Source organism: Ornithodoros turicata, chromosome 4 (assembly GCF_037126465.1).
Source record: "Ornithodoros turicata isolate Travis chromosome 4, ASM3712646v1, whole genome shotgun sequence".
NCBI classification, from domain to species: domain Eukaryota; kingdom Metazoa; phylum Arthropoda; class Arachnida; order Ixodida; family Argasidae; genus Ornithodoros; species Ornithodoros turicata.
The window spans coordinates 13,466,573-13,490,050 of NC_088204.1; the positions used below are offsets into that span (position 1 = coordinate 13,466,573).

The 23,478-nt window shown below is 46.0% G+C and overlaps 1 protein-coding gene across 1 annotated transcript in view; it reads right to left on the bottom strand.

Annotated features, from left to right (window-relative positions):
- The window catches only part of LOC135391102 (trithorax group protein osa-like), a 48,804-nt gene extending 25,728 nt beyond the window's left edge, over positions 1-23,076 (bottom strand). Inside the window, exons 1-3 of the mRNA XM_064621199.1 lie at positions 22,452-23,076; positions 18,122-18,228; positions 504-598 (exon numbers count right to left, since the gene is read on the bottom strand). Coding sequence (XP_064477269.1) covers positions 504-598; positions 18,122-18,228; positions 22,452-22,476 — 227 coding nt within the window. The 5' untranslated portion in view covers positions 22,477-23,076. The remainder of the gene's footprint in view (positions 1-503; positions 599-18,121; positions 18,229-22,451) is intronic.
- Positions 23,077-23,478: the final 402 nt, after the last annotated feature.

The following is a 23,478-nucleotide window of genomic DNA, read 5'->3' on the forward strand; positions in this document are numbered from 1 at the left end:
CATCCCTTTAATAAGACCACATCATCAGTTTCGCGTCCAGGCCTTCTTTATGTAGGTGGCATTAGCTTTGGCCGCTTAAAAGCATGGCTGTGGTTGGAGGGAGTACCTCTGCACGGTCGCTCCATATTGGGAAATTGAGCAGGCTTTCAAATAATCGAAAATGCCACTGCCTCGCTGTCGTTGGGGCTCCTATTCGTCAGAATACGCCATGGAAGTAGGTCAGCTGTCTGCGCAGCTTCCCTGTTTCCCACTCTCCTCTACTGTCCGTGGAGTGATGTCATTGGTCCTTCTCTCAAATAAGGGGGCGGGGTCACAGAAGGCATCACGTGCGCCTCAACCTAAAAATGTTAGCCCCTCACTTGGAGGAAGGACCAACGAGGTCGCTCCGCTGGCAATAGGGGAGAGAGGAAAACTGAAGAGCTGCGCACACAGCTGACCTGTCGAACAGCGTTCAGAACGTCGGATAACTTGACTGGGATGACTTGCGAAAGAGACGTACTCACAGTATTGTTGGCTGCTTCGTCAAAAACCTCAGGAGTCGAGCACACAAGTCGGGAATCACCAGACTCTCCGGGTCAAGCAATGCATCTTCCAGCTCCTGCGGAAATACGAGAAATTAATTTTATTTTGCTGCAGTGAAGTATCTTCTTCTCTCGTGTCAGTTTTATTGTCGTCGCAGGCAAGACAGCATAAATGCGGGCCGGCTGATGAAACAGATTCATGAAGACATATAAGCCTGAACCTGGGCAACACCGTCAAGAAGAATGACGCGTACGACAGCTTGCGGGCCTGTTTTTTTAATCGAGAAACTGCACTGAACCACCTGACTCCAAATTAGCGCCTTATGAGTGTGTTTCTTGCAGACGTTCCATCAAAGTCATTACGCACGTTGTTGCGTCACATAAATAAAATGTGAAAAAATGTATATATATATATATATATCAGCCTGGTTTGGAGGATTCAGTAGAAAGTGTCGTCTGCATCATTATGTATAACCGCCCACTACCACCCACTACCTGCTGCCCCTTATGGCTGAAACAAGTTCGAAGGACCAATTTCGAAATCGCGCTCACTTTCATAAAAGACCAAGCTGTTGCAAACGCCTGTACGAGAAGCCTTCACGGACATGAGGCACCTTTCCAAATAAGGAGAGCGCACATTTGTGACACGGATCAACTTTGATCGCATCTGTGAAGTAGAAGACGGGATTTATCGGATTTATCCCGCGCAAAACTTTGCAGACAGCTAGCCATTTTTCTGGAGATTTATTGGAATTCTTTGCAATCGTTTAAGGTCCCGTAGAAAAATAAATAAATAGATAAAATAAATGAACGATCAAGCATAACCTCACCCCAGGCATTTTCAATGGTCTATCTCACTAAAAAGTGCGCATTTTTGCATGTGCGTGCGTGCTTCGTTTTCATATCACCACACGCAGGTGGCGCAACATAGAGATTTTGTTTTTTTTTTTTCATAGGACCATAACGGTTGCAAATATTCCAAGAAACTTCCGAAAAATGGTTATCACTCTGCAAAGTTTGGGACCCCGTCTTCTATTTTTATGATGCGATCGAAAGGTGCAGTGCTTGCTACGGTAATCCTGTCATTCTAGCAAGCAAGGACGTTAAGAGCACTGCTGCCTTGTCTCTCCTTCTAAATGCAGCGATTAGCCTGTTTCATCAAACGATCTAAACAGAAATAACCAATGAACTTCTTCGCAGGCATACGTGGGAAGACACGAAGGCCACGTGAACTGGAAGGCAGAGGGCTTATTTATGCGTACGATACATTCTCGAAACAGACTGACAACGCTAGGCGTGAAAACGTTGAACAGGCAACGTGGCGACATCATCGAACCTGAAACCATAAATCACTGCTGCCATTGTGTACCAGCCATATTTTATTGCCTCGTTCACGAAACAGCTCCAGACGAACGAATCACCCAAGACTACCAACACGCTCGCTTGAAGATCGCAGGCCTACGACATAGCTCCCATATTCGAAGCAGACGACATAGCTCCCATATTCAAAGCAGACGACATAGCTCCCATAGTATTCGAAGCAGACGACACGCCGTACGGCACGGTTGCCAGCGCAAGTTCCGCGCGTCAAATCAGCACCACGCGGACCAAGTCTAAAAGACATAAAAATGACAAAAAAAAAAAAAGAAAAAGAAGAATAACGTGTAACACACCGTCTCCAAGAATCAAAAAGAACCGAGAGGGAGACAATTGGGGTAGAGAGGGAAGAAAAGAAAGGCAACTTCTAGAAACTGGTCAGGGAAGAGGACGCCGGCCAGCAGTATTCCGTGGCGGTGGCGGAGGGGAGGCGAATGACCCCCTGCCCTCGGGACCTCCCCCCTCCCTCCCCCCAAACCTCCTCTGAGAAAAACGAACCGCATGTCGGTGTCCTTGACTGAAAGTCGCCGATGCTTCAAAAACCGAAGGAAAGGTGTTTTTCCTCTCCACCTCTTATTTCTCTCGGTCACCTATGACGCCCCCCTACCCCCCTTCCTTCTCTCTACGCACACCCAGGTGAAATCTCTATTCCCTTCGTTTTCCAGTAAAAAGCGTTGGCGGCTGATTTGTGAAACGAGTTTTCTTTACTTTGGAGGGTTCTTTTTTTTTTTTTTTTTTTTTCGCCAAAGCGTTTCGACAGGTCATCTGCTCCGGCGAATGAAGCAGAGAAGCAGATATGAGCGCCCCTACCGGACGGACGCGATCCGTCTGCTCGACTTGTATACCACCCTTTTCTGCTTTCGCAGAATAGCAGCGAGCATTTGCACAAGGGTCTGTCTTCCCGAAATAAACTTCGGTAAGGCTTCACGTGCACTGCCAATCCGCAAATAGATCTCAACTAGGACAGAAACTTCCTGCTAACGCTCGTATCTCACACTCACGATGTTTCCAGCTATCGCCGCAAGGACAGAAAAAAAAAAAAAGAAAAGAAAGAAAGCGGTAGCGAGCATCAGAATGCTTCCAGCAAAATGGTTCATTAGTGAATCAATTGCCACGTCATTAGTTACCCAATTAATGTCTTTCGGATTAGATACGGTACCCGATTAGACTCGATTTTGAGATCGTAACTCATGTTTAATTGCTTCGAGAGCTTTCATTGCGCCCCGAAGGGGAGGTTAACGATACGTTCAGCAGATAACCAGCCACCAAGACGCAAGTGTGTCGCATGTCTAGAGCTGGTTGACTAGCAAACGTATTTTCAAACATACGTATATTCAGTAGTTTTGCAAGATGCGCTTCACATTTGTTTTTGTTGGCATACCGGAATACATTTTCAGCGTGTGTGGCGTCCAACATACGGAAAGAAATCACAGGTGAAACGCAAAGACCACCTGCTCCTCACACCGTACGGAACATGAAAACATGTACACGAATGATTGGTATGAATCGAACCCGCGCCTTCTTGGTCACCGAATATCGAGCTCGTAAATGATTAGTCATAAATGCGTTTCAACAAGCAAACATCCCTCAGGCTGACGATAAGTAGATTGAAGATGAAAGTAAAACGCAAGCCAGTTGGCAATACATCCTCGGGTTCGAAGAAAAGACATATGGACACAACACAGAAGTGAACTGCACTATAGATAAGTCTCAAACCATCAATAAAATACGGCAGTACTATGTTTTGTGCCTAATTCAAGTATGCTGATGTTGTTGTTGATGATTTTCATGGTGCAAAAACCATCCCGAATTCAAGTACATGTCATGTAGAATTTTTCTGCCATGGTGGCTGTGACACACCACTTAATTTTTGCAGGCTGTATAGAAACAATAATGTTCTGTTCACATCATAACCGGCAACGTTATTGAAAAACGCAATGGCTTAAATCGTTTCATACCTATTTACTTGTATATTGACATAGAGCTAAAAGATTACAGTTCCATATAGTAGCTGGTACCAACTCATGGTTTGACACACTGCAGCAAGTACTGAACTAGTATTGTACTAGTATCATCAAAACCTTCTCATCCGGAAAAAGTACTTCAGAATATGTACGTATGCAATGTGTATGCAATGTGCACCACTTCGATCCTTATTGTGGAGGGTCTCATTATTTCATTCACCACATCACCACCAGCAATGGGGTAACGTATCGCCCAGTATGAAACCCCCATTTATCATCTCCAAATAAAGTTGTTGTTGTTTATGCCAGTGGCGTAAACCTTCACGAACGGTATCACTCTAATCTCCGCGTGCATTCTGTTTCGAATCCTGCCACCTCAGCCTCGTTAAACTTATACTAATCAAGAAGTGAAGAAACAGGTATTTCGTGACAAGGGAGCTAGCAGTGCATCCAGGAAGCTGCAGTGACATTACCAAATGGTGCGGGGTCACCCTCTTATGCCGAGCCCCGGATTGTGACACATCCTGGAATGTCTCATGGAAGAGGAATGGGCAATACAGGGAAAACCATCATGACTCATCACGGGCGCTGGATGGGAGTTCCAGGAACCTCGCATCCCCCACGAAGACCGATGTGTCCGAGTTTCTACCTTTAAAAGTTACGATTTCCTTCGCTAGCGAACAAAAAGAGAGAGAGAAACGGATGCTTGCAAAAGACCATATGATGTGCGCAGGAGTCACAACCATGCTAACTTTTAGCTCTTTCTTGATAACCTTGATACGTGTGGTCTATTACATCGTGTACGTATTGTACTACACGCCACAGCATTCGGAAGAAAGAAAATATTTTCTTTTTAGCTGTTCGTATACTTTGCGAAATATGAACATTCGAACACACTTCTGCATCATTCGTACTGCAGCACGTATCAGCACGTTACCTGCGGTTGCGTCACTGGCCGAAACACCTGCCGTGACATGAATTTAGTATCTAATCGACAATGAAGTTCCGTTCTTTAATATCATGCTGAATGAATCTAACCATGCGAGTCCATTGGAAATGAATCAGTGCAAAGGAAGGAGCCTTGGAAATCGTGATTGCCACCACAGAGCTCCAGTATGAAACGTACGCAGACGAAGAAATAACGAGAGAGAGCGCGACCCTCTGTCGTCTGCTCGATTTTCTTTCTGCTCTCCCACCAAACTCTCGGAGCCCAAACTTTCGGCGTAAATCCTTTCAGCGCAGAGAGGGCGAGATAAAGCCTCGAGAAGAGAGAATCCTACGCACAAAACCCAGGGATATCGACCAAAATATACACACGCAAAGATCTGAGTCGCAGTCGAAGTATCGATTTCGGTCGGCCTCGCTTTTTTTCTTCTTTTTTTTTTCGTTTTATTTCCCCCGGCAGACGGCGTTGCTGGGGTGACGACGCTAGCGGCGCCTAGCGCGTGTCCCACCAACCGTGATCCTGAGCCTTGTGCGGCGGGCTTGTGTCCGGTCATTGTGGTAAAGCATCGACCTGCATGAGGTTGCATGCCACACATCCGCGTCTTTGCTCTCCTTTTCTATGTCTTTGGCATTCCACGTTTGACACATTTCGTCTCATATGTGCGGCTTCAATACTGTATTGAAAAATACAACATTCAACGGTGTAAGACTGCGGGCACACACTTCTAACATTGACGTCTGTGCCGCGCACACTGATACCGTGTGTTCGCACGGGCGACATTCTCCACAATACTCCTGCCGAAGATGCACAAAACGGCATAGCTCTGCCGCGAGATATTCCTTAGCAGACGACGGAGCCGATGGTGTCGTCTGCTATGAACGCGGTACGCCTTTTTCCGATATTCAGGCGCCGTGCGAATGCTCATCATAAGACGAGGCGGAAATTCCGCCCAGTCAGCCTTTTTTCTTTCTTTTTTTTTTTTTCTTTTTCTTCCACTAGAATATCCCGTAGGGACGTCGCTCGTGTGAACACATGGGTGCTCTCGGAGTTTTCATTCATTAGCAGACGACAAGTCCCTACCAGCTGAGACAAGACAACACAAGTATTTAGACAAGTCGTGATAATAATAATTGACGATGCCCCGAGACGACTTACAATCATGAGCGACGCCACAGTGGATTAACTTTGTCTATCTGAGGGTTCATTAACGTGTACTGAAATATCAGCACACGGCGCACCGTATTTAACGACACCCGCGGAAGACTGCGTGTCTTCGAAACCTGCAGCCAGTTCCTGGTGCCCTAGGTCTGGGATCGAAAAAGCAACCTTGCGATCAGTAATCGGAGGCGCTACCAACCAATCCACTGAGGTCGGTTTTTGACAAGTTGTGAAGTTTTTGTACAGGGAGAGGGGAGTACCTTGGACGCACTCTTGCAAGACTCACTAACGAGTGTGTTCTCTCATACTCATTGTGGCCAACGAGCTGAATATGAGTGACCTGAAATGATGCTCAAGACTGGTGAGCAGAGCATGAGCGACTCGCGTTCATCCATGAGAACCGGGCGTGAAAGCACGTACAAGAGTGTGTGAGCAAATGTGCGTGACTTGGGAACATGTTCGGGACTGCATGGACTTCATTCGCGAGCGAGCACCAGACATGTGTGGTCTCACTTCATCACCCACACAGCGTCTCGTCCTCACCTACTCCCTATCACATTAGCTCAGGGCTCTTGTCAACCTGTCATCAGAGATGAGACGACAAACGACGATCAGAGCTGGAAGCAAGTGCGTAAGAGCGAACGTGAGCACCTGGAGCGCTGAGCCACAGGTTGGTTGAAGAAACAAAGAGTCGAGCCGGGAGTGAGCAAAGAAAGAGCTGAGCCGAGGACGAATGAGCAAATGGAAATGATTGAGTATGATTGAGCAGGAATCGCAAGTGCAAATCTCTGCTTGTACACATCGTACTCCACTCAGAAACTACCAGACGTGATAGCTGGCGCTTCACTTTGCACAACGCGGCGCCAACGTCGCAAGTGGCGCTTGCTTCGCATGCCCTCACTCCGGTGGAAGGGTTTCACTCACCTCCACATAACATTATCCCATTTTCCGCGTGTTCACAGGAGCGACATCCTCACGGAATATTCTAGAGGAAGAACAGGTAAAAACTGCTCACGGGGTGGAAGTTCTGCGTTATATGTCGAGCATTCGGACGGCGCAGGAATATCGGAGTGGCGTGACGTACGCAACATAGCAGACGACACCATTGGCCCTGTCGTCTGCTACGGAATATCTTGTGACTGAACCCAAGGATATTCACCGTGGTTAGAGAGCACAAAAAGACATGACGTTGTGCGCTCGCGCTCACGTGGCAGCAGAAAGCCATATTACGTTTTGCGCATCTTCCGCTGGATTATTCGTGGGAATGTCGCTCGTCTGGCTGGATGCACGGTTTACGATCACAAGTAGCCGAAATGAACACAGCGAGCGAAACGCACTTGAGCTCAGATGCCTTTTTTCGCTGTCCTAGGAATAGATACTCCTATATGCCTTATTTTTATTCATTTTTCATTGCTTTTCATGTTCTCCTTAAGCAGGAAACTTCGTAAGTAGCGAGCCGTTAATTTTAGAGGGGGGGGGGGGGGGCAACTCGCTCTGTCCAACACTTCTGTGCGTTTTTCAGGCTTCGGCTTCGTTCGAGCGGAATTACCTTTCGTCTGCAATTTCTGGACGCACGCGTTTATTTTTTTATATATTTAGTCTTTAATAATTTTGTCAAAATATTCAGACACAAGAAACGTCAGACCATCGAGGTCAACATCAGGAGCGGACATGGCCCAAATATGCTCGCGTTACATCACCGCATACGCGACAACTACAGCGAATCGTCGCAACATCGCTCGTATGTCTCAGTTTTTTATTTTATGGCACGTCCACATAAACGTCGTCCACCAGATCTCGACGCCACACCCGTGATTCTTTTCTTCACACAGTCAATTAATTCAGTTCACACGCGCGGTAGATGCAGCTTTTTGCGCTGGATAACACCACAGCGCACTATTCAACACAAAAAATCAAGACAAAAGAAACGTAAACAACACCGCCTATGCTTCAGACCGAGCAAACTTCTCACGAAGCACCATCACCTCCTCAGTTCATTGATCGCCAATGTTGTTGCCTCTCGCGTGTGGCAGCGCTACCGTCGCAGGTGCTGCTGTCTGTTTACTAAGAAGGAAATCTTCGAGGTTTCACGTGAAACACTAATTGAGCTCCGTAAGGGCATGGAATCGAAGGGTTTGGAATCGAAGGCAGAACTGAACGAGAACTAACCTTCGTGAACTTTTTCTTTTGTGTGTGTGTGTGCACATACGTCTGCTTAGACTGTTTGATGGCCAGGCGAAGAGCACCAAAAATGGTGCACAACATACGAGTGCCCCACCAATCAGAAAGCGGCGGGGGAAGAACGTGTAGTCCTTCCATAGGGGGAGATATTTCGTGCGGTGCAAATTGTTCATGAACCTTTCTAATTTTGCTAAAATTGATAGCCCGTCGTGTAGACGTGCATCAGCCGCAGTGACGACTGCGCCGTATCGCAACGTTCCTCGCAAAAAAAATCGAGGTAAAAGTGGTCTACTTTCCTCCCACCTATTAATTTTCGCAAATCTTTCTTCTTTCTTCTTTTTTTTTTTTTTTTAGAACGAATACTTTATTGGCCCAGTATTTTCAGTTCGCTTTCCACTGTCACGGTTAACCGGAACTCGTTTGTCGCCCGTGCTCGTGACTTTGTACGTACGGAAAGCTCTGAAACCTCTCGAAAAAAAGAAATGGCCAGAAAGAAAATTCACGACACTCGCGCCGCCGAAAGTATCGAAGCACGAAGTAGAGATACGGTCTGCAAAGAAGAAGAAAAAAAGAACAAAGAAAAAGAAAACGCGAGCTTATTTATAGAGAGCAGCAGAAAGCACGCGCGAAGGCCAAGGCTCCTCGACGGCACCGTAAACAGTGAGCAGCAGATGTGGCATGGCGAAGAGACGTCTCCTCCCTTTCTTTATCCCTCCTCATATTTTGCACTTTTTCTTTTTTTTTTTTTTTGCGAAAACAAAAGAAGCTTCCCGCACGCCATGTCCGCTCTGCTGATGCGCCTACCACTGTACCAAAGTGTGGTGACTTTTTGCTGCCTGTGGCGGGAACTTTGTGTCAAAAACTTTCCCGGTCGGCTTGCTCTCTGCGTTCAACTTTTCTCCCGTTATGTAGATGAAGAACGAAGGGAGACGGCGTGTACGAGACGTAAACCCAGCGGCGAAAAGAAGGAAGCAACTTTTTCTTTTTCCGTATTTTCCATCTCGGGTCGCGACGCCGAGTTGCGGCAGTACCGCTCGAGGTAGAGAATAGTAATGTCGCAAGTTTAATTAGTGGGCTCGTCTGTAAGGGGGCAATAAGATTCATATATTGTATTATAATACAAATACAGGGTGGGTGCAGATAAAGTAGTCCCACATTTATGCGCGCAAGACGTTCCCTGCTTACGGCATGAACTTTCGGTGGCGCGGGATGACGCGTTTGTCCGATGAAAACGAAAAAAAAAAAAAAAGAATTCGTAGTAACCAAACTCCACGTAACAAAAAGTTCTCCATGCAACGTTGCTCTTCGTGCATTCAGATTTTCCTATGCAGAAGTCAATATGGCGGTCACGGCACAGTTGCGTCTTGCTACCGCTAGGCGTACCAGATCTCGTTTTGCCGGCGTACCAGATCTCGTGAGTTGCACTCCCAGCGGTAGCACGCTGCAACCAGGGTTGGTTACCGAAAATATTATTGTTTCCGGTTCCGTTTACGGTAACTGAAAAACTCGGGCTTTTCGTTTCCGTTTCTGGACGATTTTCGGTAGCGGTTTCTGTTTCCGTTTCTGAGGTAATTTCGGTACTGGTTTCTGATTCTCATCCGGAACTGGGATTGTCTGTCTGGTTTTGGCTTTTTCATGTCAGATATTCTAGTTACATAATGGATGCAAAAGCACAGCCACACCAAACACTAAAGACTTTAATGCAAAGTTCGTCACTAATATACACAACAAGTAGACGCTTCTGAAATGGCTATAGAAGTTTAATGAAAACCTGTTCAAAGATGGAGGAGAAAAATTGTGTATTTTTTCACATTCGTGACGTCGCCGTAAAATACATACGACATGTATGAGAAATCTAATAACCTTATTCTGTTCATCCCGTCTTCCTCTTTATGGTGATACCACCCGCGTCAAAATCTGTGCTGTGGTTACCGAGAAAAAGCATAAAATCTGTTCCATAGGAAATACATTGGGACGGAGAGCTGGTATGCCCTCTCAAGTTTCAAAAGTCTCCGCTCGTGCGCAAAAATAACACGTCATTCAAAACTTTCGCGTCCATCTTGCTGCGCAGTGGGCTCAACACCAAAGAAAGTCCCGAAAATAAACGAATGAATGAATGATGTCTGGAGGAATAATGCGAATATATATATGTAATTGTCATATTAACGCGAAAACACTGAGGGAAACGTCCTGCGAATTTGGTTTCCGTTAACGTTACCACTTTTGAATTTCGTTTCCGTTTCGGTTTCTGGTAGTAGAAACTAAAACAATTTTGTTTCCGTTTCCATTGTCGTTTCCTGTTGAATTTCGGTAATTACCGTTTCTCGTTTCCGTTTCCGGTAGCCAATCCTGGCTGCAACGGTGCTACACTGCCGTGTCCCATTGGAAATACACGGAGCGAAGTTCGCGTTGCTAACGATTTAATTGCGCAACGTTTGGTTACCACGATTTTTTTCTCGATTTACACCGCATAAATGCAGAACCGTATACTAAAAGGGAGTCTGGTCATTGGGAGGAGTCACAAAGAGAGGCTCGACATGTCAATCACAGTTTCGCTCCACTGATTATTTGCTTTCTATCAAGGGGGTCGCCATGATACCTCACTGCCACCCAAAATGGCGACGAAAACACAGTGAAGCGGGGATTTCGTGACAAAAATTTTTCACGGTCTACTCTGATTTTCCGGTGCAAATATACATCCTCATACACGTTTCTCGGAAATCAGTTTCAACTGATGCTCACCCATCGATATCCAACCGAGAATAATACGTTTTGCCGCCGGCGTTAGGCTTAGTGAACACGGCGATCACAACGAAATCATAACAAAAAACGGCGTCGAGCTGTACAATCTTATATTTAATTGCTTGATTTCATGGATATAATCATTCTTGCCTTTTATATCCCAACTATTCATGTAGATTTGTTTAAAAATCGTACCGACGACACTATGTGTCCCAGCAGGTGGTTCTGCCGGCAGCGGTACAACGACGGAAGCAGACAACAATTCCCGACGTGCCCCGCGCGCCCTAGGTGGCGTTCATCAAATTTGCACCAAAAAGATTGCGAGAGGTATCCATTTCGATCCCATCCAATCCGCTTGCAACCCAAAATGGCGCTGCCCATGTTGGATAGGGGGACAAATAGTGAGGGTAGGTTGATTGATAGCGCCCCATATCTCAAGACTATATTGGTTAGAAAGGTGAAAAAGTGGGCGGAGTTTCAGGTATAGGCATGACCCATTAATGGCCAAACTCCCTTTTAATAACCAGGTGTTTACTACATTGGTCAAGCCGAAGCTCGAATATTGCTCATCTGTCTGGGATCCTCACTACGCCAACTTAACCAGTCTTCTTGTATCCGTACAAAACCGAGCCGCTCGATTCATCACAAATACTTATTCGTTTCCTTCCAGTGTATCATCCCTTAAACACTCTCTCCAATTGCCGGAACTCTCTACACGCCGGAGATATTTCCGTCTTTGTCTCTTTTTCAAATTCTTCCACAATCCCCAATTGCACCCTAACTTCATACGACCTGCCTCATACATTTCCGCCAGAGTCGACCATACCTTAAAAGTCACCCGACTCCGGCGTAGGTCCCTTCATTTCTCGTATTCGTTTTTCCCATGGACCATAACCGAATGGAACTCTCTTCCCCAGGCGCTGGTCACCATTACACATTTTGAAACCTTCAAGAATACACTTTCTCAATACCTAGGTTTGTAAACGTTGAGGTTCATTTTTTGTGATTTCTCATATTGTAGCACATTGCTCTCATTGTACTCACTGTAAATGTCTTGTTGCTTTGATGTGATTTTTTTTCTTCTTTTTTGCCTTCCCTCCCTCATGTAACGCCCGCGGGGCCTTTGAGGTACAACCATAAATAAATAAATAATATACGGCTCTGCATAAATGCACCGTCGTGCGCCGCCGGAAGTTCGTACAGTATGCAGAGAACGCGCTATGTGCGAAAATGTGGGGCTTCTTTATTTACGCACACCCTGTACCTGTCAGAAAGTCAGTATTGTAATACTAATTCCTCTGTACAGGGCGTCGAACTGAATCGGCAGCGAAAAAAAAAAGTAAAGAAACCGCTATTTTGCGCAAAACGAAAACCTTAATTTGCTTTTTCGTTCCGGTGCAAAGCCGTCACCGCAAACGGTTCGCGAACCTTTTCGCGGACGGCCAATGAGAAGAGGGGGTGACTCAGTATAGAATCATCTGATTGGGCAACGGCAAAACAGTTCGCGAACCGTTTGGGTGAGAACGCTTCTCTAAAACTCCCTCTTTCGGTTCAAGCGGAAAGTTGGGGCACCTGGAACTCGAAGGTACGTATCGAAACGCAGCGCGATGTATGACGTTGAGACCTGGCATAGATTCACACGCCGTCAGTGTGCTCACGGAGCCGTTTGGTGTTTTAGAGTTGTCAGTTTTGTTTTACCGATCCTAAGGTGCACCCCGACAAACAAGCCCACATGAACACCTTTCATCGTATCGTCTCTGCGGTTATCATGTTTCCAAGTGGCGCTCCCCCAGAACATTTCTTGAATCCGTCTGCAAATCACGAATCGAATTGACCGCGCACACCTTACTTCTTTTGCACTTTCGCTTCTTCTTTCCTTTCAGAAACTTCCTAATTAGGCACAACCTTTTCTTTAGAACCGAAGTAATTCATCAGAAAATGTTATGAGTAGCATACAGAAACAAAAATCACCATTCACAAATCTGTGTGTGCGTGTTTGACTCCCGGACAAAAGCTCACCGGACATAAGCTCCTCGGACAAAAGCTCACCGGACCGCCCGCATCTTTTTAAAACGGAACATTAATTTTCATTGTCATAAAAATCCTCAAAACCGTGTGAAATACGTAAAAGACTCTCCTGACCTAACCTTGGTCAGTCTCGACCAAAAGTGGTGCCAAAAGCCCATTTTCCTCCTCAGTCAATTCAAACAATGGGACTTTGACTGACCTATCCTAATGATCTTTATTAGTGCCCAAGAATATAACAAATAAAGCAGTTGCAAAAGAAGAGGCCAAGGTGAGCTTATGTCCGATGAGCCCCGTAGTAGCTATGGTGGAAAAAAATTGAGGAGCTCAGAGCCTCCCACACCCCTGGTCAGCTTCAATTGCGACCACGTGCACAGGGCGATCCAAAACCAGTTCTCAGAGAATATCATAGATGGCGCCTGTGCTGACGCCACAGCCGGAACCGGGTCGAACCGGTATGAACCGTCATTGTATTGCTCCGGAGCTGAACAGGGAGTTTTAGTGACTCGTTTTCACTCGGACGGTTCGCAAACGGTTTCGTAACTGCCCAATCAGGGCATTGCATTCTAAGTCTGGAACTAGTTCCGTACGGAGGGAAACCATAGTGAGTTTTAGTGCTCCGTACGCTGTCGTCCTTGCGTACGTAAGGGATGGAGTGGTGTTTCTGCGCTCTGCGCAAAGCTCTCTTTATGGCTTGCGCGTGCGCAGAAGCACCGACGGTATCTCTTACGTACGCAGAGGCGATAGCGTACTTTACACTAAAACTCTCTAATCAGGCATGCGGAGCAGTGTGCGCGGAAGGCACATTGCTATCATTTTCTTCAGATAGTCCACCTCAGCTGATAATGCTCAGCGATGGAGGGCTTATGCCATTTTGTTGTGCATTCCGAATGAGATATGCCTGACGAAGTTCCCCGCAAAACCTTGGTCTTTGTACGAAGTTCGTTTTCTGTTTTTAAAAAAAATTCCGCGGAAGCGCCGCGAAGCAACTCTGGCTATGATGTGGCGTACAGATGTGGCGTACAGATGGAGGAGGAAGTGGGGGGACAGGGGGGAGTTTGTGTGCGTCCTGGGCCGACATTCGTCTGGAAAGTATTCGGAAAACCCATGGAGAGCCTCAGACAGCACAGCCGGTGGTGGGATTCGAACGCACCAATGAGGACCCTAGTTCATCTGAAGAAAGTTCACCAGAGCCAAAACCAGTTCACCAGTACAACTTCGCCAGAGCGGTTACGTTCGGGTACGTATACGGCATAAACCTGAAAGCTCGCTGTTCCTTTTGGAATTCGGCAAAAGCGGAACCCCCCCCCCCCCCCCCCAAAAAAAAAAAAGACGATCATTTCGAAATCAAACACAAATGAGTTCGTGAGCCTTCGGCGCATTCATTCATTGGCGTCTCCCTCGGAATCTCCCTCGCCCACCCTGAGTGACCCCGTGGAAAGGAGGAAAGGGACACATTCTTCGCTCTAATCGCCACACAAACCTGTCTCGGCCAGGAACAACAAGTAAAAAACGTGAACACGAAGAAGACAACGAACTCCGATAGCTTCTTGTTTTGTGTCTCGCTTTATTTCTTTGGCGATAGATAAAACAGTACAGGCTTGTTGCGTGCATATTATATTCCGAGCGCGTGAACTTGTGAGAACGAGCACTCAGGAGGGGCGGGTGTTTTGCTAAAGTATTTAGATAGTAGTGGTTAAGGCAAGGGTGCGTGGGGGGGGGGGGGGGGAGTGGAATACGGATGAGAGGAGGACATGGATGGCGATCTTCTGCTTAATGAATGCGGCAGTATTGGGTGCTGTTCCTTGTTGTTTGACAAGAGCATTTGTTTGTGACACGCTTATTTGGGTGTCTCCTATTTTAATTCATTTATAGCGCCGCCAAGCAACTGTGGCTATGGGCGGCGTACAGACTTGGACAGGTGGAGAGAGGACAACAGGAAGGAGTGGGGGACAGGGGGCTTAATATGCGTCCTGAGCCGACTTCAGGGGGAACTGTGCCGTCATTCGTCATTTTGGTGTCGCAGATATGCAGGGTGTTCATTTTCATTCGTTACAGATTTTTTCTTTTTTTATATACAAAAAAGCTACGAGAGCAGCACATATGTCGTTTTTGCAGGTGGGTTCTACGGCCAAGCGGACATCCTCTCGAAGAGAGTTATGTAACTATATGATGTCTAATTAACCCGGAATTTATTAATTAGCTATTTAATTAGGTAATTTCGGGAAAAAGCGAGATAATAGAATGCGTAGACAATCTCCGTTGAAAGCCATTCTATCTTTAAAAATCTTGAAACGCCGAAACCAAAACCGCGCGCCACAGGAGCGAATGACGTTCACCGACAGAGCTCCAGAACACGTGGCCCTCTGACGTCAAAATGAGCGCTGTCTTCCCCGCGCTCCCGATCGGCACGGTTTCGGGTCATTTGCATAGCGAAATTCGGCCGGAGATTTTTCAACGCACGTGTGCGCTTTTTTTCATCTCTCTCTTTATTTTTTTTTTAAGGGGGGGGGGGGCTTTTAACAAGAGTTGCCTCCCATTCGGCTATCTCGCTTTCGCCCGAAATCCCTTATTTATAGAGTTAATTAAGGAATGGAATTTTAGGTAATTAGTCATCTTGTAGTCGCATTACTCTCTTGGAGAGGATGTTCGCAAGACCGCGTAACTCAACTGCAAAAGTGCTATGCTGGTGCTATGCTGCTCTCGTAGTTTCGCTATAAAAATCTGCCACGAATAAAAATGAAAACCCTGTATACTGTGTCCAGCGCGCCGCACTCCACCGAGATGATGTCACAGTGTATGATTTTTCCCCTAGCGGCTGATGAAAGAAAGGTGAAACCACTATGAGCTAATCATGTTATTAAAAAAAAAAACTTCATAGTTTCGGTTTCTCCAAGAGTACGCGACGCATCAGCTCCTCGCAAATGCGCGCATCTTCACTCTCCGCCTCACGTTTAAAAAAGACTGCCAGCGACGGTGGTGGAGAGACGGAAAGAGACCTTCAAGGTGGGCAATGCTGCAAGACGCCATGATAGATTGGACATCCCATGACGTCACACTCCTCCACCAAAAAAAGAAAAAGAAAAAAATTCATTTCACGATACTTCCACGTTACATACAGGGAAACAACATTTTGGGAGAATATTGTGCGAGACGCGCAGATTGCAATGGCCCCGGTAGAATATGAGGATACGAGGCTTGGGTCACTTTAAAGGGACTCTCCACTGAGATGTTTTAGTGTTCAATTTCGGCATTAAGTGCTCCATTGACGATAAGTTTCATAGTCCTTCATTCTTTCATGGGTTTCGAACTATCCATCAGACTGTGTAAGAACTTCGAATCAAATCACGGGAATTTTTCCAAACGAAATGGGCTGTACCTGGGCATTCAAGTCGCACAGGAAGGCTCTGTTACAAGATTGGTATACAGTAATCGTATTCTGTGTACTTCTACACCAATAGAGCCGCTGATAGGCATTCTCGGCGACTTGGCAGACCTAGTAAGATGCAGATATGGATATCTTCCAAAAGAAAGCGCTAGGCTGCCTGTCCTGGGCTGTTCCTTTTACCACTTGCAAGATCATGACATGCCTAAATTAAGAGTATATTCTACGCGTAGTTTGGCACTCTTCACAAACCATGAACCACAACGTGCATTCCACGCAACTGCACTGAAACCGTAGCGCAGAAATAACAACGTTCTCAACACTCTTAAACTGCGGCTAAGCAACAAAAATCATTGATATCACTGGGCACCTTTCCTGCGTATCTTTGCCATCCGATCCCGATAGGATCTGAATACGGAAGCTTCAAAACTTTCCATGCTCGTTTTCGATAAGTTACTCTGCAGACTGCGAAAAGGAACAAGCTCAAGCGAGAGATATTTCGTTTTTTGCAGGCCAGAACTCTGAACCCGTGAAGAGGATGCTGGAGGAAGTTTTCTGAAGGAATCCATTCGAATTAAAAAAGCAGACGGCAACAAAAATCATCACGTGGCTCACTAGCGATGCAAGAGAAATTCCACCCACTCGGCCGGCCGACCCAAGTGATCGACCATGCGACGCGAGGCGGTGAGCAAGAGAAAGCGAGCCAAGCGAGCAAGCTACGGCCGGCGCCTCCAGAGGCGCGCAGCGGCGGCACATTGTACTCTACCAACACCGAGCTGCCCCATTAATAAGCCGAGCATTTCAAGGTCAGAAGCAGAGCAACCTTGTCCGGTCGGCGAACCACAACTAGTCTGCCGCACACAACTGATCACGCAATCGGCTCACACGCAGAGAGCGAATGACGACAGATCGTCTGTTTTACATGCATCCACTACCACTGGCAATCCGATGCGATAATTGTGCGCCACTCGCGCACCAATCATTGTGTTCCTTTACCTGCCAAGACGTCGAGAATGCACGGCCCAATAGGCGTGGCGAGCAGCGACAAGGTTAAAAACCCGGAACGGACAAACCAGAAGCAGACGACGCAACGGCGAGGCTATTACGTGTGGCAAAGCCACCGCTAATAGTCGACGATGTTCCATAATAAGTTTTCCTTCTTGTCCTTTTTGGGTGACTGAGGCAAGAATAAAGATGCTGCCAAAAACACTAAGCGTTTTGGGGGACAGATGAACAGCATCTCAAACTGAGACAGGAAATTGGACGGTCGCACCAAGTCTGGCAACAACAACATCGCCCTACCGTCCAGGTGCAAAATAGTTCGACAGTCCCTGAATAACAGGATAACGCGATTGCTGTCAATGCAAAGTGCCTCGTTCTTGACAGACTGGTTACAGGAAGCTTTTTTTTCCGCTGCTGATATGCATCTTGGAGAACCGGAACTAGATGACCTTAGAACGTAACTCAGTACTGCAGTGAGCAGCATCGTTTTGAAGTGCTCATGATCCAAACATCAGCAATTAACCAGGGCCAAGGCGAATACATCAGAAACTACAACATTCACAATGAAAGGTTATACATGTATATGGCATACATAATCCGGTAGACTCTGCCCCGCCGTGCGTCATCCCTCGCACGGTGGACGGAGCGCTTGCGAGTGAGCACTTCGCTTGCTGGAGAACGTCATGCTTACGTCACAGCCGGGCGGAGTCTACGGAAGTAGGGGCAGTTCTGTACAGAATGACCGAAAATGTCTGGGTATCGCTATTTTGCGAGCCACTACTGACGATTTCAACGAATCTGATTAACTATACAAACTTACTTGGGTAGTCAAACTCTGAAATCCAAACTTGCGTTGAAAGAGGCGCACAAACTGAGACACGTAGGCCCCTTCCCAGAGTCCTCGAATGGCTTCACTCGATTTCCCATCTGCACAAGGATACATTATTGTTAGATATCAGTTTTGCTGACAGTAACCTGTGTTCACATGAGCGACATTTCCCAGAATACTCCAGTGGAAGATGCGCAAAACGTCGTCTTTTCGCGCTCTTCTAACTTTGGGGAATAAGTATCTCGCGGACGGCTCAGCTACAAGATATTCTGTAGCAGACGACAGGGCTGACAGTGTCGTCTGCTATGTGCGCAGAACTCCCACTACCTATGTTCCGCAGTCGTTCCTCAACACAAGACATGCCGGAATTCAGCCCCGTGAACAGTTTTCTTCTTTCATTGCTTTTTCTTCCACAATGACTTTATTTTTTTTTTTTTCACATTTTTCTTCCACAGTGTTCTATATGTTTGAATGTTCCGTAGGGATCTCATTCGTGTGAACACATGAATACACAGTAATACACATGTTAAACAGGTTGCAATGTCCCCCTCCCCCCCCCAAGTTGTACAGGATAAATATAAAGCATGGTTGTAAAAGATGGTAAACGCATTTGAAATCGGCAACGCGAATAACGAAACTAAACCTATGGTAACATAACGCGGGGTGGCTCTGCCAGCCGAAAGCCGCGGGAGAGATCACGTGCCTACGGGAACAAATGGAAATGGTCGTAGCCCTCGTCAGAGCAGGACGCGGAAGCGTGTTCAAGTGTTTTGTATCTCGCCTGCTACAAACAATTTTTTTTTTCGATACTATGTTTGTGTGAATGCTTTGTTTCTCATTTTCTCTCTCAATGTGTACATGATGCAACAAGACAGAAGTGTTCCAATCCCTAACAATACAAACCCAGAACAATGTACACTGAACACAGACAGTAGCAGAAGGTCCAAGTGCTTCAACAAAGCATGGCAATCATCAAAATTGTTTCCTGTCATAGTTAATCCTGAATCCATGCCATTTTCAGTAAATGTGCAACGGGAAGAAACAAAAATTTGTGTTTACAAAATCCAGTGCTGGGACACGTGCATCACAGCAGTAGCACAGTAATTCGTGCTGCTATGCAGTAGAATGAGACAAAGGCTACAGTCCTACTAGACTGCAAGATGTAGAGCATTTGTTGGAAGTCAACCGTATATAACCGTATCATAATACAATATACGGTAGAATAGCTGTAACCATAATAATAATAAGAAAACATTTTGCGGTACAATTCCCCATTTCATGCAAATTTTGGTTAACTGACACTGTACGTTCTGAATCACCCGTGCAAGGAATGTCTATACACCCTAAAACACACGGAGAATGTTTGATGTTATTCCAAGGCACTTTGCTTCAGGATTCTATTTTGGGGGGACTATTTTCCAATGCTCCTGCCAAGACCAGAAACGCCAAGATAACAAAACAAGTCACAAAATACTCCAAAACGAACTTCTCACGTTCCTCCTTGCTGCCCACTGGGCATTAAGGAGCCATTGTGACTTGACTGAAAATTGGCTGTAGGGTGCAAATATGACGTGGCTGACACAAAGGTTATCCAAATATATTAAGGGGACGCGACATCCTTCAGCTTCTATGAGACTCCTCGTACATTTTAACAATCATACAGCTCTACAAGGAATTGTTTGATTTGTGTGATATAGATTTCAGTGGGAACTAGCCAAGGCAAGCTACAAATACCTGCTGCATGGTTTCCATGTCAACTGTGGTTCGCCGAGACTCGCTAATATTTCGGATAGTAACATAGCGATACAACATGTGAAGTGCTGGACAAAAGTTTACGGAACACTCTCCGGAGCATTCCTTCCTCAGAATGACACGCTAGCAGAGAATGGTACTGTGCCGACTTACAAACAGGTGACTGGATTACCTAGGCACATGTCTGTAAGTCCGTACGATCCCATTCACTGCTAGCATGTCACTCTGAGGAAGGAATGCTCTGGTGAGAGGGTACACGGAAGTTGACAAAAGAAGAGACATGAAAGTTTGGCACAAAAAATTTGAGTCCCTCAAGATTCCTCTATTAGGTGCTAGGGTTGGCGATTCAAGTTTTTCCAAGGATACGGCTATGGTGATGGAATGATGGATGACGCTGTGGAACATGCGTTGTTGCAGGAAGTCCAATAGTCAGTAATGGACCGTCTGCAAGTAAAAGCTGTTTCTCACTTGTCCCGCCCAATTTCAAAAAAATATTTGCGTAATAAATTACTATTAAACCAAATCTTGCGCTAAACAAGAATGAGTGTGACGGATTACACTATCTGGAATAGGAGGGAGAGTGAGGTCTCTGTGCCCAACCATCTTACCTGCGGAGCAGTGAGCGATGACCGACTGGATTCTACTTTTCCTTCTTAAGTGGAACATGACTATAGTGCCATTATGCCAACATAATGGTTCTAAAAACACAAAAAATATTCTCTGTGTGTATCATACTGACTACCACGAACTGAACTGGCCAGAGTTTGCCGTTTTTGATGCACTGCTTGAGACACCGCTCAGAGTGAAGACACTCAACCATTCAACAAGTGTCCCTTGTTTTTTAGTATTTAATTAAAATGATGTAGCTAAGCAACTTAGTTACCACAACTGCAAGAGTTAATTTCCTGGAATTAAAAATTATGCTGCGTGATTCTGAGTATGAGACGTCGATTGCCAAAGCTTCCGCCAGCTAAGCCAATGTCTTTAAGCTTAGTAAGCACTTGGTAATCAAGCAATGAAACGGTGGCTCATGTAAAACATGATCAGCCAGCTGCGTCTGCTGTATCTGTCTGAATGCACAATAACCCATCAGACATAATTTCAAGAACGCACTCGGCCGAATGAATCGAACCACACCGTTAAAAAAGGGAAAAGCCGCCGTAATTTTAAGAAGAGAACCATTAACTGCGTTGCCACATACAATGTACCGTGCAGTTGGTTATGCGAGACCTATTAAATCTTTTCTGCCGTTTTCAATAATGTCTTAATTCAACGAAACGCCATTGTTCGCAGAACCCTGCAGGCATACTTATTACACATTGTTAATGATACACGAGAATTTCACAAATTGTTGATGATATGTGAAAACTTCTGCAACCTGCCTATTGTACTGCTCGGCACAATGTCGCAGCACAGTAAATTCGCTCGCTGGCAGCTTGCTTTAAAGTCCGATTCCACTGCGTATCTACGATTGTTAAGAGTCAAACACGTGCGTCCGTAGAAGACACTGTTTGTTTCACATGAACAATGTTCATTCCACGTGTTCAGTGTAGACTTAGGGTCCGACTGTTTTTTCTTAATGCCTCCCCCAGATTAAGGAGACAAAAATATTAATATACTCCTATTTATGCTATTAATATACTCGGGTGTTACCAGGCTATTTCTTTCATTCTGTCCTGCAAGCTCAAGCGCAGGCTTAAAGTGTATGGTATTGGTTAAACATGCCTTTGGTTAAACCTCACGACTTATATTTAGAAGCACCACATGTTGTAACATATGTGCCTCGCATAGTTCATTGTTGCATTGAAATAACATCTACATCAGACATGTGCACACTGTAAGTTAGTCGATAAGAAGAAGAAGAAGAATGTCGAAAATGGAAGGTTTCAGCCCAGTGTTCCCCCTGTGCGTTAATATCGTTCAGTGTAATCTGTAATAAGTTTTACTGTCCAATCTCCTATGTAATGCCCTAGGGTAGAGGATGCTGCAAAATTATAAATGCAGTCGTGCTTTAGAACTAGTCAATTCTTGTGTGTGATATAGATGACAATGCACAGGGAGATATTATGCGCTGGTAACAGTATACTGGGTATTAACTTTGGCCTTGTCTTGCTGCTATAAAGAAGTTTCTTTTTAAGAGTTTTTTTTTTTGTGTGTTGTTTTTATCGCCGGACATTGCGTTTCTTGTGCAATGTCCTTTACTGAGGTTCTGAATACAATACATGTAACTTATACTGTGATAAGCATCCAGGGCGAGGTGCTTATGTTCAGAAGTTCGAAGTTTTACACCAGTTTGCTTGAATGGCGCAGTCATTTCGTTTTGCCGCAGCAGCGTACTGATAAGGACCTGGAAAGTGCGATGTTTACCTCGGCAGTACGAAAACTAGATTACAGCATGGGGTCCTCGGGCCGTGTTTCGTGATTAGATGGCCGTGTGAGTTCCCTTCTTCCTTTTGAATGATACAACGGAGCCGCAAGAGAGTATTGATAACGTGCGTGTCAAGAATAGCAGGGACCCGCAAGCGCCTGCCCATTGTTGTGGGCAATGGTAAAGCATGCTGTAGCTAACCTTGTGTTTTAAACTTCCTTGGCATCTTCTTCCAAAATCACCTGAGAACGGTGAACAGTTTTTCCACATCACTGAGCGCGAGCTCCATGTTGAATAAGTCATGTTGTTGCCATGTGATCGAAGCCTTTCCTTTTTTCTTTGCTTATTTGTTTTCGTTTCGACTTTTTTTTTTTTTTTTTTTACCGCTGGCAAGATCCGAGATAAGTCGAGTAATCCAAGTTGGCGGGAAGCACTCCCGGCTGTCGAACTGTCGTTACTTGCTCCGAATCACTCCACCACTTTCAAATTTCGTTTCACGTATCACGAAGCCCGCAACGCGCACACACAACACTGGATATCCACAAGCGGAATCCTATCCATGGCGGCTCCCAAACGTTTTTTCACAAACACAACCGCGGTTATCACACGCAACACATGGAAGGCGTCTCATCACTCGTCGGTGCCGTCAGTATGACTGTCGTCTTTTGCTGGCGCAGTACGTGACAATGCACATTCCTCTGGATATAGCGTAGCACTCCATTTGAGAACGAAATATGGATAGGAGCCGTTTAGGCCTACCGCGAAAGCTCCCTCACCTGGCTGCGACGAGCAGGCAAGAAAGGCACTTTTCTGGGCGCCCTTTTGCGCTCGAATTGGTGGCGCCATCTAGTGACACCCATAGAAAGCGCCAAAGGAGGCGCCTGTCTGGCGCCTCAGTGGCGCCCATGTGTTCGACGAAACGCTGCCGAACGGACGAAATGCGACGAAGTCGCCCCCCATTCACAGGGATGCGGGAATGCCCTCGCCTGTTCGACCTCTGTTCACGGGCCGCCTGCTTCGAAAAAAGCAGATGTGCCTGCGCACGGAGCTACGTTATAGGACCTGCGAGGAGTTTATTTCGTTTCAACAATATGTTCGCAGAAGCACATGTCTTTCAAACATTTCGCCAACGAGTGCCAGAACTCGAATATTGGCAACACTCCCCCATTACATTGTACTGCGGCATGCGGGAAATGAAGTGAAATGAAAATGAAATGCGTCTCATCAC